Source organism: Volvox carteri, assembly GCF_000143455.1.
Source record: "Volvox carteri f. nagariensis unplaced genomic scaffold VOLCAscaffold_23, whole genome shotgun sequence".
Classification (NCBI taxonomy): Eukaryota; Viridiplantae; Chlorophyta; class Chlorophyceae; order Chlamydomonadales; family Volvocaceae; genus Volvox; species Volvox carteri.
This window is the reverse complement of record NW_003307566.1, coordinates 790,072-808,658: the sequence shown is the minus strand read 5'-3', so window position 1 is coordinate 808,658 and position 18,587 is coordinate 790,072. Positions and strand designations below refer to the sequence as shown.

Sequence of the window (18,587 nt, the reverse complement as noted above, 5' to 3'; positions counted from 1 at the left end):
ACTGGCCAGGTATTCATATCCAGTGTTGTTGCAATCCTGCACACCCTGGCACAAGATGCCAAGGCGCCGAAATTCACCACCATATCGTGCCAATCCAGTGTGCATGAGCGTGCTTATGTTTCACAAGGGTGTGCCATGAGTTTGGCCTCTCACGGCGGGTCTTTGCAAAGCGTGGCTCTTTCCTACTGTAAACCACGTCCTTGACCATCGTCCCCACAGCCGCCTACCCGCACCTTTGCCTGCAGTGCCGCCGCTGGGCATCGGACCCCCGGGGATGCCCATGGGCATGCCGTGCCCCGGCATGCCGCCACTAGAGATGCCTGGCATGCCCTCGCCGGGCATGGGACCGCCAGGCATGGGCATACGCCGCCGTGGCCAGAAAGTGACCGGGGGCTGTGCAGGCTCGGCAAAGTCACACAGCCCGGGCTTCATCAAATTGCCTCTTGCACATGCATTGCTTGTTAGCTTGGGCGCGCCTAACAACATCACACAAGTGGCTTTGAAGCCTGTGTTAGGGTGAAAGGTGTAACAAGATAATGCACTGCAGCACGCAATAGGACTGCAAGCAAACTATGTGCTTGTTTTGCGAGTCTCTGTGTGTGCACCACGACACATGTGTTGTATGGCCGTGCAGGCTACTTGGCGGCGGGCTTGGGTTCTGCATGCTATGTAGCTGGCGGGTTGCTGCAGGGCTCGACAACTTCCTCATTGCATCATCCTTGGCATGGTCCTGCTGCTGTTCTGTTGCTTTTCTCGCCCTCTGCCGCCATCCTTGTTCTTCCGCTTGTCCCTGCCATCGTCCTCTGCTGTGTCTGTGAGGTTCTGCTTGCTTGAATTCTCTTTACTGGCTGTCGTGGTGCTGCTTGTCGTCCTGTCGCCAGGGTCTGCTTGCTGCTGACCTCCAGTCCTTGTAAGTGGCCTCACGGAAGAATTTGCATGGACTCCAAACAACCTGCCCTCTCTGCTGCCCAATACCGCGACTCCAATTGGCACCTTCCCTCACCCTTCTTTCACAGTGCCGTTGCCGGGTATGCCCCCGGGCATGCCGCCACTGGGGATGCCGCCACCGGGCATGTGGGCCCCCGGCCAGTAAGGAGCCGGCAGCTGCTGAGGAGAGCAGCAGCTAACGGTTGGGGACGGGATATGGCCCAGCAGCATAACAGAAGGGCAGCAGCTGGTGGCCGGCTTTCCAACGGGGTGTCGTCCTGGCATGTGGCCCAGCAGGCCCAGATAGGAGTAGCAGCTGGCATGTGGTTCTCTACTAGGTTGCAGCTCTGGGATGTGGCTCGGCGCCGACCTGCAGCCGACGCCTGCGCCTTGCACCATCACTGCGGTGGCTGTCAAGGACTGTGAACATGACATTCTTGGGTGCATGTCGGGATGGAGCCGGTCTAGAACGTTTGCTGCTGCCACGGCTGTGCTGTGTGTTGGCGCCTCTCGTCTTGTTGCGTGTGGCCAGCGAGCTGGGGGGGGGCCAGGCAGAAGCTGCAGCAGTGAGCAGCAGGACAGCTGCACACACGCTGGTTCACCAGGCCTGCCTGTGCATGCATGGCGCTGTCTCAACTTTCAAGGGGCCAACAGGCTGTAGCAGACTGTGGCTGCTGAAACTGATGTTTGGGCTTTGGTATCCAGGTGGCCCGTTCAGGCATATGGGAGAAGGCGCTACATGGAGCGTGCACGAACTTCTGTGTTGGGGGACGCTAAGAGTGCTTGGGACGCTAAAACGCTGGGGATAAGATCTTTACTGAGGTATGCTGCTTCCAGCCTTGCAAGCCGGCTACGCATTTGCAGCGGTCACAACTGTGTTCACTTCATAGTGCTGTGACGAACACCGGAGACCGCGACCATCGGTCTGGAGCGTCGCCCCCGAGTGTCTGGTTGCAAAGCACAGGCTCCCGGCTGTACTTGCTGAGGATGGGCTGGATATGCCGCTGAGCTGTGTATATCTAAAGTGAACAATTGCCACTGTCACGGTTACGTATAGTGCACGATTGATCACCATGATCCAAATTGGGCTTATGTATGAGCCAGTAATGGCTGTATGATACAGGTAGGTGCGGTAAAGGGACTCTTAATCAGATCTGCAAGGTCCCAGCGTGCTGAAGTACGGAGGCTTCGGATCACCAAGTGTCAGTCAGCTTCATAAAATTTTCCATAGTTTCCCAAAACTGCTTGAGGGCTGCTATAACGCTTCTGTTTACCTTTGTCTGGGCCAAGCTGTGCTCATGTAGTGGGGGTGCTCACGTGAGCAGTGGCTCACGTGACGTGAGCCATTGCTTAAATGTCAGCGCGTGATCCGTACTCCCTACTAACTTTCTGTGGGGAAGGCCATTGCGTCTGCAACCACACTCCCACGGTACCCAAACCCTCCAAAGATAACCCCGACCAGCCCCAAAACACACCGTGGAGCGGTCTCCCCTTCCCCACTCACTTCCCAGGTGGTACCCAGGGTCCTCCCGCTCACCAGCCCCTCCTCCCCTTGGCCCTTGTGACATCTGCCAGGCATTCTTGCTGCACAGGCCGGTATTCCAGGAAACAATTAAAGTACCTCGGATGGATGCAGAGGCCTCCTTTCCCACCACTCGCAGGCTGTTGATAAGCGTGGGTGTAGTGCATTAGCTGGGCATTCCAGTATCCCACCGCAGAGAGCCGTGCTTAACTCGGCTGTAACGACGCCGCTGTAGGAACTGCACTGCATGCGGCCGGTGACCTGTCATTATTATTTCCGGGTTGCACTCCAGCATCGCGACCTGCAGCAACTCCTGCACAATAGCTAGCTTGCAGTCCCGCTCAGGCACTATTTGTTGTCCTGGGTGTGTGCACGACACCCACTCCAGCTGGAGCCCTCCCTCCAGGTGGCCTAGCCAATGTCTCTGTCCGTGAGCGGGCAGCCTTCTTTAGCTGCCTGGAAGAACTCTCACCACACTGCTACATGTGTAAGTAGCTTTCCTGGCTGGTAGTCCTCAGGTCCGGAAGCAAAAGATGATCTCTTCTACAACTCTTGCTCATTCTGCTGATCTACTGCATCATGTCACCCTAGAGGCTGTAGCCTCTGTCAGGCCTCCTGTAGCAGCTGTACACCTCACTGCACGCTTCCTTGGGTGTCCCCGCTCCCCTTGCTGGTGTTCATCCTGCAACGCCGGGTTCTCCCCTTTCTGCTCCTCACTCACCCACTTGCTGCCTTCACAAGGGTCATCATTTCATGACAGCAGTTCGTCCAGATCAGCTCCCTCCTCCTCCCGGGTGTCCGTGTGGTAGCCAGTGCTAGATCCTCCGGCTCCTTCCCCCTTCTATCCCTTGCTTGATCGCAGTTAACACAGTAAGCCTGGGCCTCTGGGCTTGGGTCTCCTTGCACGGCGCCTCATTGCGGCTAACCAGGGTGTCCGCCCGTTAGGCCACCCGTGCTGCCTCTGTTGCTGGGTGTTTATACCGGCAGTGCTGCCCAACCTGCACCGTAACACAGGGCCCCTTCCCCGCGTAGCTAGTACACAAGTCAGTGCCATTCACATGGCCCCTGTACACGCTCTCCGTAATCTGCTCTTCACCCACTTCCTGGTATCCCCGCCGACCCAGCTCCTGGTTTAGAGCCACCACTACACTGGCAGGCGGACTCAGCCGCGGTCCATCGCGGCCCCCCCACCGTGAGACGTTCCCAGTCCCGGGTTTACTAGGCCCTGGGAGCCCGCACCCACCGGGCTCCGACTTGCGCTCCTCTGGTCGTGGAAGCCGGGAACCCCCGATTGCCACCCTTCCCATGCCGCTCTGTTGCCCACACTCATCCTGCGTATTTTTGACGTCTCTATTCTCCAACAAACGACGTTCTGACTTGCGCTTGCTTGCACAGTTATCGGGCGATCTTGCGTTGTCTGAAGTTAGCGCCTTGTTCCCAGCTAATCTTTGTAACGAACTAGGGTATCCGTCCCTGTCCTCTGCCCAGCTCTGGGCTGCGAATTCCTGCGCCGCACATGCCGTACCGCACTACAGGACGAGCACTTAATCAAGTTTTAGTCTAACATCGCATGTACAAATTGCAACAATGGGTCCCAAGAAGCGGGCTTCTGAGGGTGCGGCGTCATGCGCCTCGTCCAAGAAGCAAGCCTTCTCCAAAATCTTAGGGACGGCATTTGAGACTAGGTATGCTGGCTGGCTGGCTAAAGGCCTTGATGGTGATGCTATACTGTTAAAAACGAGGAAGCTGAAGCTGCCTTATGATGAGGTCATAGATATTATCTTCCCAAAAGTTTTCAAGGATGTCCTCATCGCAAGCGCGTGTGTAATCCAGCCTCCGAGCCAAGAGCGGCCCAAGTACATTATCTTCTGGGAGCTGCTCAAGAACCTGCTGTCATTCCAAGGACTGGACAAGCTGTTCGGTGTCTTCGTTGGTGGTGACGATGAGGCAAGCGAAGATGCCAACGTGGGCGACGAGGAAGATGACACGGAAGATGACACGGAAGATGACGAGGAAGATGACGAGGAAGATCACGAGGAAGATGACGTGGAAGATGGCGAGCATGGTATGTTGGTTGCACCCTTTTGGTGCTTGCATCTTCATGTTGTGTACACGGCCCCTACCATGGTCCCCAGAGCCCAAAAGGGAACACACCCAGTCAGGAGTCAGCAGACTACGATGGACCCGAATGGACCTGTCATGCGCTGCTGTTCGAGCTGCCATACAGCCTTAGGACCCGTCGGCAGTAGCTTTTGCAATTTCTGCAACAGGCATAATGGAAGGACCCGTTGCACCTGTCTGGTTTGCCAACACCTGCACCCACTTGACCCAATAGCACATGGGCTATAGCACATGGGCTATAGCACACAGGCTATATCCCGTGTGCATCATGTGCATGTGTGCTGTAACACCAGGCAAAGAGTATTCAGTCGGGAGGTGCCAGGGGAGCTGATCCCTCTTACATTCTTCCCCCCCTCGAGTGAACATCCTCAGGCGCCCCTGGGCCTATCCCATAGGATTTATGTTGTTTGAGATCCCGTAGGATTGTGAATTTGAGTGTTATTGACATTTCGTCAGTCTCCGTCCGAGATGGAGGACTTTGTTTTTACTCAGCTGGTAGACTTCTCACCCACCTGGGCATCCACTTTTGGGGTAAGAGTATGCTGCATCATGCCTGGTGTGCGATATGTTCACAGCCGGATTCAATCAGGGGAGTTCCCACCTCCTAGCAATTCGCACCAATGTAACACCAGGCAAAGAGTACTCAGTCGGGAGATGCCAGGGAAGCTGATCCCTCTTACATGTGCTATATGCATGCACCTGATGGGCCACAATCACAAGGGTAATCAGCTCTGCACTCGGCTGTAAGGGTGCAAAAGCAAATGTGCAGGCAGATGCAGATGTCCAGTCCAGAAGATGAACACTCATCACAGGTGAGCACCTGGCTCCACCAGCTGGTGAGCTGCAGCTCACATGGTGCTTGTCTCATTGGCTCCCATTGGGTCCTATAGCTTTCAAGGTATGGTACCCCCCTCCTCCTCTACCAAAGTGCAGTCATCCTGGTTTAAAGCAAAAATGGCATTGTCCTATTACCTACATACTGCTATGCATGCCTAAGTACAATGTTTACCCTTTTGCTTTTGCATCCCACAGACTTCTTGCTGCATGCTGGCTTTGAGGAGAGCTTGGAAGGGCTGTTGGCGCAAGGTATGCAAGGGGATGCAGTATGGCTGTGGGATGAGCCAAGCTGTGGTCTGGCCTCATTGTTTCATGCACCATCATTTTATGTTCATGGTCCCATGTTGTGGTTCTGGTTGGAGCAAATAATTACTGCATTAACTTTATGATGTACGACACCACAGAGGCTCTGAGCTAATTGCTCAGGCACGACAGCACAGCTGTAACGACGCAAATGCCAATCTGAGAATCCCGGGTTACGCCTTTGCTGTGTTACAATGGTATCGAGACGGGACTGCACGACTTCCGTAACAAACTTCGGGTCGGCGGTTCGATTCTGGCAACCAGCAAGTCGCAAATTGGCGATTTCATGGTGTAATGGATAAACCAGCGCACTGGCGCGAGGTGGGATGGCTCCTGTGCTCGAAATAATGGCCGAGGACGTCCATTGCTAAGTGGGGGGCAATGTAACGACGCAAATGCCAATCTGAGAATCCCGGGTTACGCCTTTGCTGTGTTACAACAGCTGTGAGTCCCTTTTACCAAGCCAATGCCCATGGCTCTGGTTTGGAGCATGTTACAGTCACATATAATGCTCTGGACCATTTTAAGACATGCAGCTGACCATACACCCAAGGCCATTGGCCATTGTTCTTGGGAGTGAGGCACCTGTCCCTACATGACTGTTCAAGTCCATTCGTCTCACTGCATGATATCTGCTGCTGCAGGAAAGTCCAAGTTTGTCCTCGTTCACTCCCACCCTGACAAGGTGCGGAAAGTGCACTCCAAAGCCTTGATGGCAAGCATTCTGTCCAAGCATTGCACCCCCGTGCTCATTGTGGAGGTGAAGGCAGCTGTGGATGTCGAAAAGCAACTATGGCAGCCACTGGCTACTGCACTTGAGCTGGCAGAGGCAAGCGGCACAGAGGAGCCGGTGTGGGTGCTGCTCACGGACATGCAGACGTGGTACTTTGCCAAGGTCCAGCGTGCGGGGCCACGGCCACAAACAAATGAGCAGGGTGCAGCAGCAGCAGCAGTTGCACAGGCACCAACTTTGGTTGTGCCGCAGGACCCACCTGCCAGCCTGATGCGAGCCAAAGCAAGCTTGTATGTGTACTCCATACAGCTGTATGAGCATATCTATGCTGGCTTGAAGACTTATAGCTCAGATTACTACCAGGTGTGTGGGATGAAGTGATAAGGACAGCATAAGGATGCATGTGTGTCAGGGCACCAAATCCGTGGAAAAATGCTGGTGAAACTCTGGGTATCGGTGTGGGGTCCATAGGACCTCGTGTGCAACCTTCCCTTTTCCTCTGCCAAACTTGCCTTATCCCTACACTGATCTGTCGCTAAAGTGCTTGCATCTTGTTACTTCACATCTGCGTGTATGCCATCCTCATTTCAGAGCTTTTATGTCGTGATGCAATCCACCGAAGACGTTTTGCAGGGGAACATCATCCTTAAAAATATTTTGCCTGCCGGTTTCTGGTTGTGTGTAATAAGTGCTGCCCCTCCCTGTGCCGCCACAGGTGCTGGAGCAGTTACTGAAGATCATGTACCCTGGCCTGGACCTGCGGGAGCTGCCAACACGCCAAGATGCTGGCCAGGAAGTGATCAACTCGCAGACAGAGAGCTGGGTCAAGGAGTCCCTGGCGAATGCCAAGGTGCGGTAGTTGCCTACAATCAATGCCAAGGCTGTTGTGCTTTAGTGACTGCGGTGCTGCTCGATGCCAAGGCAGTTGTATGTCATGTCAGACATTGGCAACTGTGTTCACTTCATTTTGTATTGCAGGCTGAGCTCCATTGGTGTGAGACGGGGCGCCAGTAGTCATACCATGATCCAATGCTGTGTGGTGTGTTCTCCTTCTTTATCTTAACAGTCGGTGCTGGTCTTGTACTGTCATACTGTGGACTGTGTGACCCGTGTTCAACAGGTGAAGTCACCTGCCTTGTGTCAAGGTTTAAATGGATGGTGATGTTGTTTAATGCGTTTGGGTGCCTTCATTATGTGCTTGCCTCCTCAGGAAAATGCTAACGCCAAAGACTTAGTGGCGGAGTATGTGAAGCAGGTTGTGGCGGCCGAAGACTTAGCAGCCAAGCGGGTCGTGGTGGCTGAAGACTTAGCGGTGAAGCGGGTCATGGTGGCGGCAGCAGAGAACGTAAAGCTGGCCGCGTCGGCATCGGTGGAGAAAACAGCACTAATGCAGGTGTGACAGGCGCTGCATGCATGCACTGTAAAACCGCAAAGCTGTGACAAGCACCTGTCAAATTAGCAGCTGCTGCTGGACTGCAGCATAGTGCTGGTTTGCAGAACGAGTAGGGGGCAGGCGGTGGCAAACACTGATGCAGCTGGCGCTGCTGGGCTGCAGGATAGTGCTGATGGTGCAATGCTGCCGGCTAATTGGAGGTGGCAGCGCCGGCTGTTTGCATCAAGGCGTGGCCTGACTGCAGCATAGCGCCTGCAATGCGTGACGAGGGCTGGCTGGAGGTGGCAGTGCTGGCTTATTGTCCTTCTTTGTAGTAGCAGTCGGTGCATGTATTGTCATACTGCAGATTGTGTGACTGTATTTGACAACACTCCACTGAAACGACCTCTCCTTGTGTAAAGATGGTCAAAGTAATGGTGATATTGTTAAAAGCATTTGGTGGTTCCATCATTGCTTGCCTCTCCAGGAAATCACAGCATTGCGTACGCAGCTGGCGTTGCAAGCGAGCGCTGCAGGACAGCCATGCTGACACAATCACTGGCCCCTCCAGCGGCTGCTACCCAGGTTTGCAGAACAAGTGGGGGGCTGGCGGTGGCAAACACTGGCGCTGCTGGGCCGCAAGATAGTGCCGACGATGCAAGGCAGTGGGCTACCTGGAGGTGGCAGTGCCGGCTGGCTACAACAAGGTGCTGCTTGGCTGCAGTATAGCGTCTGCAATGCATGATGAGGGCTGGCTGGAGGTGGCAGCGCTGGCTGGCGGCGTCGAACGTGTTGATAGTGCTGCCAGCACTGGCAGCGTGGCAGGCCTGGCTAACAAAAGCGGCAATGGCCCACTGCAGTTTAGAGCCTGTTGTGTTGGACACAAGGGCTGGCTGCCAGTACCAGCACAGACTGGCTGCAGCAAGGCGCTGCTGGGTTGCAGCATTCCGCGGTTAGTGCTGAGGAGGGCTGGTGATAGTCGGCACCTGCTGTTTGGACCATTGTACCGGCGGTGCAGTACCAGGGCTGGCTGGCAGTGACAGTGCTGGGTTGCTTTGGCAGCAAAGGCCTGCTGCAGTGTAGTGCCAGCAGTGTGGGACCAGAGCTCGGTTGCAGTAGTACTGGCCGGCTGCAGCATGGCACTGCTCGGCTGCAGTATACCATGGATGTTTGTTGTATGATGGCCGGTTGGTCATGTCAGCACAGAGCTGTTGCAGCAAGTGCTGCCAGGATGAAGCATGTGTATGGGCGAGGGCTGGCTGTCGGTGGTTGCTGGCTGCCTGCAGCAAGGTGCTACTGGGCCTCAGCATGTTTCGTGCGAGCAGTAATTGGGCTATAGCAGTCTCCATGCTAAAGTTACAAGTTACAAGTTCCACACACAAGTGCGGGTGTGTCCGTAAAAGCCGGGGGGCCCATGGACGTTGTATTGGTATTGATGCGGGTACGCGGGAGGTCATCTTCATTCTCCCTCGTCCGCTTCAGGGTGAAGCGCCTCAGCGCAACGTGCCTGGCCTCCCAGATTTCCGAGAGGTACCTGGCCAATGCCAGGGGTGGCGCCTCAGTCATAGTGGTGTGCATGCTGCGCCCCGTAAGGACTAGGTCACCATCATACTTAGCCCGTATGCTCTTGTAAGCGGGACATTCTTTAAAAACATGCAACTCATCTTCAACCGCTCCACAGTCACAAAGCCTGCAGGTACACGTGGTGCGCTCACACCCATTAGGTCTATTAACCTCTAACTCCCAACAGCCTAACCGAAAACGCATGAGCACATGATGAAGTCGCTGGGGCATGGTCCCTTTAGTGTGCTCCAGCCAATCAAGACGCGCACCCCTTGACGGGGCAGCTCCCATCCAGTTCATATAGCGACATGCCTTGGCTCCGGTAATTCCTATGGGGAAGACGCGGGGGTCACCCAAGGTATTCGGGCACTCCCACCGAGCATCAAGCCGCTTGGCAAAAACCTTAAGAATGCTCTCGACTGGCAATTTAAGGGTGGTGTAGTACGATATAAGATCATTACCGCGCGTATTAGTGGGGGGTTCCACTCCTAAGCTAGTAAGAAAGGCTAGTACCTTGCTTGCCCAACACTCAGTGGCACCCCCAAGTGCCAACTCCAGGTCAGCGACAAATGCCCGGTGACACACCGTTCCCGGCCTCTTAACCACAGAGTTCCAAAACCTAAGTACAAGATTGGTCCAATGGAACTGGAGTGGCCTCTGTGACAGCTCGCGATATAGGGAAACCATAGTCGGGCTCCTCGCCCCAACTACGGTTCGCATGTAAGCACGTTGTTCCTGGACCATGGGATTAGCCATAGCACCTTCAAATTTCACATTAATGAAGTCAGGTCCCCAAACTTGCGCTCCATAAGAAAACACCGGTACAACTAGTGTATTGTAGAGAGACATACATAGCTTGGGGGTGGTAATTTTCTTATCACGACACAGGGTGCTGAGCCCAAATGTGGCCCGCCTCCCTGCTGTGAGTAGTTGCTTGGTACATGCTGAGAACTGCACTCCTGGGCCATAGTGCAACCCGAGATACCGTGCCGTCTCGTTGCCGGTCAGCACCCGCAACCCCGCCCCACCTAACCGGCACTCTGCTTCAACAAGCCGCTTCCGCTCACGCGTAGCACCCCCAAAAATGAGGACCTCGCACTTGGCGGCATTCGCGGCCATACCCGTCGCTTTGCAGTAGGCTTCGAGTAGCCCCAGAAGGCATTCAGCTCTATCGTGCCCTGCTAAAGGGGAACTAAAGTTCCCCTTTAGGGGACGGGGTATGTCTGGCCTTCAGTGCAGGACTGGGCTAGGTGCTGGTGGGCGGAGGTTCAGGTTCGGCTTGGGCTTGGGGTTCGGCATGGCTGCCATGCTGTGTGTTGAGTCCTTTTCGTAATAGTCGTTTCACAAGATAGGTTGTGTCACGCCTTAACAAGTTAGCCAGTTGTTGGGAAAAGGTCCTGCAGGTAAATGTTAGGTTTTTGTTATATATCAGGTACTGTAGTTCAAGGATGTGGCTTTCCTGGACACGGCGATAGTGGTCCCCAGCCTTTGCATATGCAGAGATTCTAGTAATCCAGCACAGCCCCTGCCCACTGGTTTGGTTCCTGTGGTGAGTGCTGGCTGGCAGGGCGTGGTGCAGGTGCCGGTGCGGGCTGAGGCAACCACTTGACGGGTGCCAACAAATGTGGTGGGACACAATAAGCTCTGCACGACCCGTTTGCTAGCACCCTTGATGTACGGCCACTGTCAGGGTATGCAACAGCTCTCTTGCAGGATGCTAATGTCAATACTACCTTGGGTTTTAGGGTTGACCCTAAAATGCGAATTGCGATGAGTGTACACTTTGTAGAGGTGGACCTGACTAGCAGATACGGTTGCCTCGTGTGTGAGGCCTCATAGCCTGAGCTGCATCGGGGTTGTCGTCTGTTTGCCCTGCGTGCTCCATGCAGGGTACCTCTGAAGAAACTTTTTGCAGGTCGGTTTGCAATTGTGGACGCAGGTGGTCCTTTTCCCGCTCGGTATTGTTGCATCAGCATACTTTGTGGCTGGCTTGGGTGGGCGATGTCGTGATATCGCTTTGACCACCTTGTTGACTTTTTTCCCATCGTAGTGACATCACATCATGTGCTTTGTGCACGTCTATGTCTATTTCCTGCCTTGGTTGCCGCACTCAGGCTAATACCGCAACCACTTGTGCAAGGATTTTTCTTGACCCGAAGTCTTGGCATGCCAGGGGTTTTGGGGCTGCCGCTGGTAAAAAGTCCTGGGTGGCCCTGGAACGCCGCAAGGACTTGCCGGGGCCAAGGTACTGCCGCCTAAGGACGTTTTTCCGCCCGCAAGGGGCCAAAGTCCTGGCAGCCAGGGAGCAAATAGAGAAAGAAGCGGCCAGGGGGCCGTGTGATGCGGGCAGGTTGCTGGGCTTGACCGGATTGATTGTGAGGAGGTTGTGGGGTGCAGGGCTCGTACGATTTTTGGAAAAACTGCCATTGGATAAATTCCTCAGCAAGTCCCCACATCCGGGGTGCAAACCAAAAGCAAAAGAAGCAACTGCCGCAATAGAAAGGCTGCAGAGGGAAGAAGGTCTAGAAGCGCAAGCAAGGGAAGCACCACATAGTGCCTCTTGCACCCAGAGGCCAGCAGCAGCCAGTAGGGACCGGAAGCCACGGACTCGGAACCAGAGCAAGACAGGACCCGCGCTTGACAAGGACAGGCGCCTAGAAGACCAAGGAGCACGCAAGCACAGCCTCCCGGCATCACTGCACGGCACCCAGTAGTAGCTGTCACCGAATAGTAGGATGATGTCCTGCAAAGGTCTCCACCCGCATAGGTTCTCTCCCGCTCACGAAACCAAAGAGGTAAGACCTGACAACGCGCGGACCAGCACTTAACCCAGGTCACAAAAAGACCCTCCCGCACACGAAGTGCAGATAGTGCGCACCCACAGGCCATGGTGTCTGCATGCCGCACCGAGATGCTCCCGTGGCCCGCTGTCGCTCCTTCCACGGACAGGTGTTCCAAGGCTGAGAACGCACATGCAGCGAGGCATGCTGCACGTGCATGCAAAGAGGGCAAAGTCAGGGCGGGCCATGCCAATCCTGCCCTGACTGCAAAGATAGCTCGGGTGGGCTACCTGGAAGGGTTAGGTTAGTACGGCGGAATGGTCAGACAAATAGACAGACAGAGACAGACAGACAGAGAGAGACAGACAGACAAAGAGAGACAGACAAAGAGAGACAGACAGACAAAGAGAGACAGACAGACAAAGAGAGACAGACGAACAGGCAGACAGACAGGCAGACGGACAGGCAGGCAGACAGACAAAGAGAGACAGACAGACACAAGACATACAAGACAGGCTTCCGGCATTAACGTCCTCAACGATGAGGTTGATCACGACAGCACTCCAACAGTTGTTGTTGCTGCTATATAGATCCCTGTCAGCGTTACTTTGACGTAATGACCCAAATCACTCAACTGCAACCCCATAACCAACCTTCCACGCATGTCAGCTCGTAGGGGCAAAGAAGGAAATCTAAAACCCCAAAACCCTAAAACCCCAGTTGGGGCCATCTGGCGCCACTCACCCGCCGACAGCTCAGAACCTGGGCGCTGCTCCCACCACCATCACCACCACCACCGGGTATCGACGGTGATGCCGACGGTCCAGGAATAAGCATCCCGAGCAGCCTCCCCGCTGCCGACATCACAACAGAACAACACCGCAACCGGGTCGACAAAGCCCCTCGGGGGCCCCCGCCGCCGCCGCCACAGCCGCCACCGCTGCTGCATCCAGCATCTACGGGGGTGTCAGCGGCCGTGGCGGCGGCGGCGTCAGGCCCCACTGCTGCTGCCGCTGCCGCCTTGCCATTGGAAGTGGTTGTTGTTGCGGTCAGTGCCAGTCCGTGGTTCCATGACGTCCAGGCAAACCACTCGAGCTGCTCCGAAACCCCCTTGGCCCCTTACGGATCGCAACTTGGGGATTGAAGCCCTTCCAGGAGTTAGTCTATCCCCACACATTCAAATTCGGCAATCACCCATCTGAATACACGATCATGCAAGGGAGGTACGGCAGGTTGCGGCTGCAGCCCTAAACCCTGGCTGACGAAAGAGGGTTTGCCACCTCATCGTGTAAACGCCGTACAGGTGCAAAATAAGGGAGAACACATCTCGCAATTGAAATATTGCAAAAGCGGGCCGCCGCCGGGCTGCTGCTGCTGCTAGTTTTTCTTGCGTCGGGCCCGATAAGGTGCAGCTGATGATTTGGCCCCGTTATATACCTAGGGAGGAACAAGTATGCCCCTGCTGCGGCACTGTTAGCATGGAGGATGAGAAGCACATTTTGCTGGACTGTCCGGTGTACGACAAAACCAGATCTGATGATGGACTTCCCACTTCGAGCTTCATGCATTTGAAGGACGCTATGAAGTGGGAACCTGAACGCCTGGCAAGGATGCTGGAATGTATATGGTCCCACCGCAACTCTATCGTTCCCTTTGGCTGTTAGTATCCTTTATCACTTGCTTTGCCTGAAGTGCGAGGTAGGATGGTGCTTATAAGCGATCAGGCAGCACTTAAGCCCTCGGCTCATATTAGGGCGGTTTGCAGGTACGGGGAACACACCCACGACCATGTGTCACACACACTATATGTTGTGTGGAACAGAGGGGTATATCTTCGCCCGTTGCAGCTAAACCCTGCCTTCCCCGGTATCTCGGGGCACCCTCGTCCAGTCACCCTAGTCAACTTCTCAGTGGATCGTTGAGTGGACATCCAATCCCTTTTAATCATGTTTAGGGTTTTAATCATGTTTAAGCTCATTTGCCTTGCTGTTGCTGTTATAGGGAACTCTTGGTAACAGGGAACATTTCAGGATCCGCACCCACCACAGCATCCAACGGAGTCTACTGTATCACTATATCTATGTGCAACACACACCCACACATACACAAGTTGGCTGTTGGTGACACGGTTCGGAATGTGCTGCAGTTAGCTGTCCTCTAGGGAGGCCCCTAACACGTGCATCACTATGTCACGCTGTGCAACACAGACGTGTTTCATTTCTTAAGTTACTTCGCCTGGGGTGGTGGTGGTGGTTATGATGGTTGTGATGGTGGTTGGGGTGGGGTCGCGGAGAGTGGAAATGTTGCTTTGGAGGGAGGTGGGCCTGTGCGCCCGGATTCCCGGATGCATTTCTTCTCCCCAACACACACAAGACATACATACATGTCCGTCCATTCATACAGTCCGACGAATCGTAGACCATCGCCATGCACCGGCACTTCAGGCACTGACCATTTTGTCACTGACCCAGCACCACTCACACAGCCAAACAGCCACAACGGTGGCGCCAGCATCCGGCCCTTCACCATCACGTCATCCGAAATTACCGCGCCTTTATGCACAAAGGATTCCCCGATACACACACACACACACACACAGGCATTCAGCAGGGGAATCGCCTCACCAACATCACCATGCACCCTCGCAGTTCATCCCCTCACAGCGAGAGGACCGGAGGACGCCGGCCCCAGCAACGACAGCATCACCAGCACCGTCCTGCAATCTGATGCAGCAGAACAAGGAGAAAAGGAGGAGGGGAAACTGCCTCTCCCCCTTGAACTCTTTTTTCCTCCTCCCGCCACAGCAAAACCCCAACCACGTAAACAGCAACTAAAAACAGACCAGTCACGAATGAAGCATATGCATGTGCATATGAGCACGTGCTTGTGCATATGTGCGGGTACGCGCCCTGCATCCATCCTGCGCTGGCCAACCCCAGGGCGACTCCCCCCATCAATGAAAACGCAATCATGTGCATCAGGGGCCATCATCAGGGGGCAAACCCAGCATTGCGCCGGTACTGCGTCACCGTCATCACTGCTACCCGCAGTATTCCCCCAGTGTCCCCACTCCGGTGGTACCACACCACACCACAACACCCACCCGGCTGCCGCCCCGGCCGCCGCCGGCCCGCGGCCATCCCCACCACCACCTTGCAGCGGCGCGTTGCGATGAGGGGCTTGTTGATGATGGGCTGTTGAGCTTTTTCAGCGCCAACAGCGATCACCGTCCCCAAGCCCGATGTCCTCAAGCGTGAGACGTGAGAGCCACCCCAACCCCACACCACAAGTCCATTGCCAGGATGAGAACCCGCGGATGGAGAGAAACAGAAGGCGCGCAAGTAGCTGCAGTAATGGAAGCAGCCGCAGCAGCACCACCACCACCTTCCTAACCACCACAACCATGCGAGGTGGAAACACGGCTGGAATCGCGAGGCGGAGCATTCAGCGTTGCCGCTGTCCTGAGTTGGGTCGTCCGCCGTGTGGGTGTCGACCTGCATTTAGTCATCCATGGATGAAGACGACGACGACGACGATGACCACAACGACAACGACAACGATATGGCGACAACGGCATGGCAACGGCCATATTTGCGATGGTGAGTCACAACCTGCTGGAAACAACGACGACGGACCTAACGGTATAACGGTATAACGGACTACGATGGTGACGACAAAGAGGGGGAAATGGCGCCTGAAACCATTTCCCTGGCGGCCATTCCTCAAATTTTCCGAGGGCCTGTCTCTCTGTCTGTACGTCTCTTGTCTGTCTGCCTGTACGTTTGTACGTGTGTCTGTACATCTATCTGTGTGTCTATCTGTACGTCTGTCTGTCTGCCTCCACCCTCCCCTTCACAGAAGCGCAGCCTGCCCTCCAAACCACGGGGGTCCCCAAGCAGCAGAACGAGAAGGAGGTTTCATTTTATGCTGTTTCGTACGACACCACGAAACACCACACAGCGCGCTCCAACACGCGCCTTTTCTTTCTCCTCCTCCTCCTCCTCAGGATTTCTAACCGCGTGCCTCGACACACCCGTGTTTCGGTGTTTCTTTCCAACCCTCCCATTTCCCCCCCACCCCTGGCTTTTCTACCCTTCGCCCGACCAGTCAACGTCGTTCCTCCAAACCTCATACATTCCAATTTTCAAACAGTTCCAAGGAAGCAGCAGCGCGATTGCTCCATGTCCTAAAACACATAATGTACTTCACACACATGTCCCGTTCGGCCGCCAGCCACCCATTCATATCCAGCCGCAGTCGCTGCCGACGGCTAGTAGGCAGCCAGGCGTCTTTCCTTGCATTCAGCTTGCCCCCCGCGGCCCGCTCCGGTCCCGTACGGCGCCAATACGCTAAGCAGTAGGCGCGCCGGCTGTCACCGATGCCGCCGTCACCGCCTTACTCTTCCTCACCCACCATGCCGTACTGGACGAGCAACCGTCCCATGATCTCCTTCATTCGCTGCTTCTTGCTGAGTGCCGTCGCGATGCTCTGTACGGCAGCGGTGAAGGCGTGCAGCTGCGCTAGTCGCTGCGGCGTCACAAGCAACGCGCCGGCGGCGGCCGCGGTGATGGCAGCCGCCGTCTCCGAGTCTGCCGCCTCTGCTTCCGCTGCGGCCGATGGGTCAGCGGCGCCCGTCGCGTTCTCAGCAGTCCCCAGCGGATGGGGCCCTAGGCCGCCGCCACTGGACGCAACACCCGTGCCTGTCCCGCCATCGCCGACCGCCGCCGCTGCGGCGCTCCCGGGCACCGATCGTGGCGACGGCGGCACTAACAACCCCCCGCTGCCGCCGCCGCCAACGTGGCTGCCTGACGGCACCCCTACAGGTTGACTTCGTGCGCGTCTGTGGCCCTTGCCAAAGGGCCAGCGGTGCCCAGCTAGCGGATGAGGGGAGGGGTGCGCTGGCGCCGACGCCGCCGCCGCTGGCGGTGCCAATTCGCCGTTTCCGCCGCCGTCGCACGCTGGCGGCACCATCAGCACCCGCAGATGCGGTACATGCGGCGGGACAGGGGACACGTAATGAAGGGCATTGTCGCGCGACGGCGGAGCAACGGGGGTGTTGCCTGGCGGCGTGGTGGACGGTGGGGTCGCGGGTACGGCAGCAGCTGCTCCTGCGGTGTTGGTAGCGGCCCCGCCGATGCCCTGAGTCGGTGGGGTTTCGGTAGCGCCAGGAAGCGCCGCCGCGGCCGCCTCCGCCGGCCCGTCGGCCTCGGAAATGTGCCGTAGAACCGCCGCCGCCGCCGAGCCAGGGTGCGGCTGCTGCTGGCGACGTTTGGTACGGCAAGCCGGCGGTGGCGGCGTCACCGCCGCGGCGGCGGTCGCACGTCCATCACCGTGCGGTCCAGCGGCCTCAGAAGCGTTAGCATTGGAGGGCTGGCTGGCAGTAGCAGCGGCTGCCGCAACAGCAATGCAGCAGCTTTGCGCGGAAGGCAGCTCCGACGTCACAATCCCATCGCGGACGATCGTACTGCCGCCACCGCCGCTGCCGCCACTGCCCAGGCTCAGCCACCCACGGCGGTGCTGCGGGCGCGGCGGCAGCACGGCCACCGCGGCCGCCTCCGCTGCATCGCCAGAGTGTACGCGGCCCGCTGGCTGCGGGCTGCTTGGCGCGCTACCGCCGCCGCCGCCGCCGCCGGCGTCAGCGCTAGTTCCCCGGCTAAACACATTAAACAACCGGATGCCGCTGGCGGCGCTGTCCGGACGAGGCGGCGGAGGCGGCGCCGCGGCCGCCACGGTCGCGGTCGTCATACACACAAACGGCAAGCTACTGCCGCTGCCAGGCCTCGACTGGCTACCGCTGCCAGCCACGTTCGGCACCACCCCGCCGCCGCCGCAGCCGCCAATACCATTTTGCGAGCAGCGGAACGCTCGCCGGGAGTGTCCGCCGGGGCCGTCCGACGACGGAGTTCGCTCCTTGTTGCAAGCGCCGCCGCCACCACCGGCTCCGCCGCCGCCACCACCAGCACAGCTGCCAGCGGCGGCTGCCGCAGAGTGTGGTGGTGGCCGGTCTTGCGGCGCTGCGGAACCCGCCGCCGGTTCTGCCGCGGCGGCCGCGGCGGCCGCTATGGCGGCGGCCGTGGTCATGTGGAGCGGCACCAGATCCGTCACCCTGCTGTCCCCTAGCAGTGCGGTGTGGCAAGCCATGTACCTCATCTCCAGAGCGGATACCTTAAGTTATGAGGGAGATAAAATGAGCGAGTGAATGAGGGACGGAGGGAGGGAGGGAGGGAGGGAGGGAGGAGGGGAGGGAGAAGTCAAGCCGGAGAGCACGATGGAGAAGAAGTTATGGCAGCAGGACATGGGAGAACGATGCGAATAAGGTGGTAAGGTTGGCAGGTAAGGCTGCAGGTGCCAGAATGTTGGAGTGGGGTTGGGGGAAATCGTATGTGTGTATATATGTATGTGTGTGGGGGGGGGGAGGAAAAGAACCAC

The 18,587-nt window shown here is 56.7% G+C and overlaps 2 protein-coding genes across 2 annotated transcripts in view; one reads left to right on the top strand and one right to left on the bottom strand.

Moving 5' to 3' along the window:
* Positions 1-4,036: 4,036 nt before the first annotated feature.
* On the top strand, positions 4,037-13,302 carry VOLCADRAFT_105076 (uncharacterized protein; the record flags this gene model as incomplete). The annotated part of the gene is made up of 12 exons (XM_002951382.1): positions 4,037-4,514; positions 5,603-5,656; positions 6,355-6,395; positions 6,471-6,806; positions 7,159-7,293; positions 7,510-7,563; positions 7,654-7,836; positions 8,401-8,522; positions 9,298-9,403; positions 11,268-11,293; positions 12,328-12,439; positions 12,913-13,302. 12 exons carry the CDS (start codon positions 4,037-4,039, stop codon positions 13,300-13,302), a joined length of 2,037 nt encoding a protein of 678 aa, XP_002951428.1.
* Positions 13,303-14,384: 1,082 nt separating this feature from the next.
* Positions 14,385-18,587, bottom strand: part of VOLCADRAFT_91902 (uncharacterized protein) — a gene marked incomplete at both ends in the record, with an annotated part of 7,755 nt that continues 3,552 nt past the window's right edge. The window contains 4 exons of the mRNA XM_002951288.1: positions 14,385-14,393; positions 14,820-14,874; positions 15,262-15,310; positions 16,568-18,217. Coding sequence (XP_002951334.1) covers positions 14,385-14,393; positions 14,820-14,874; positions 15,262-15,310; positions 16,568-18,217 — 1,763 coding nt within the window. The remainder of the gene's footprint in view (positions 14,394-14,819; positions 14,875-15,261; positions 15,311-16,567; positions 18,218-18,587) is intronic.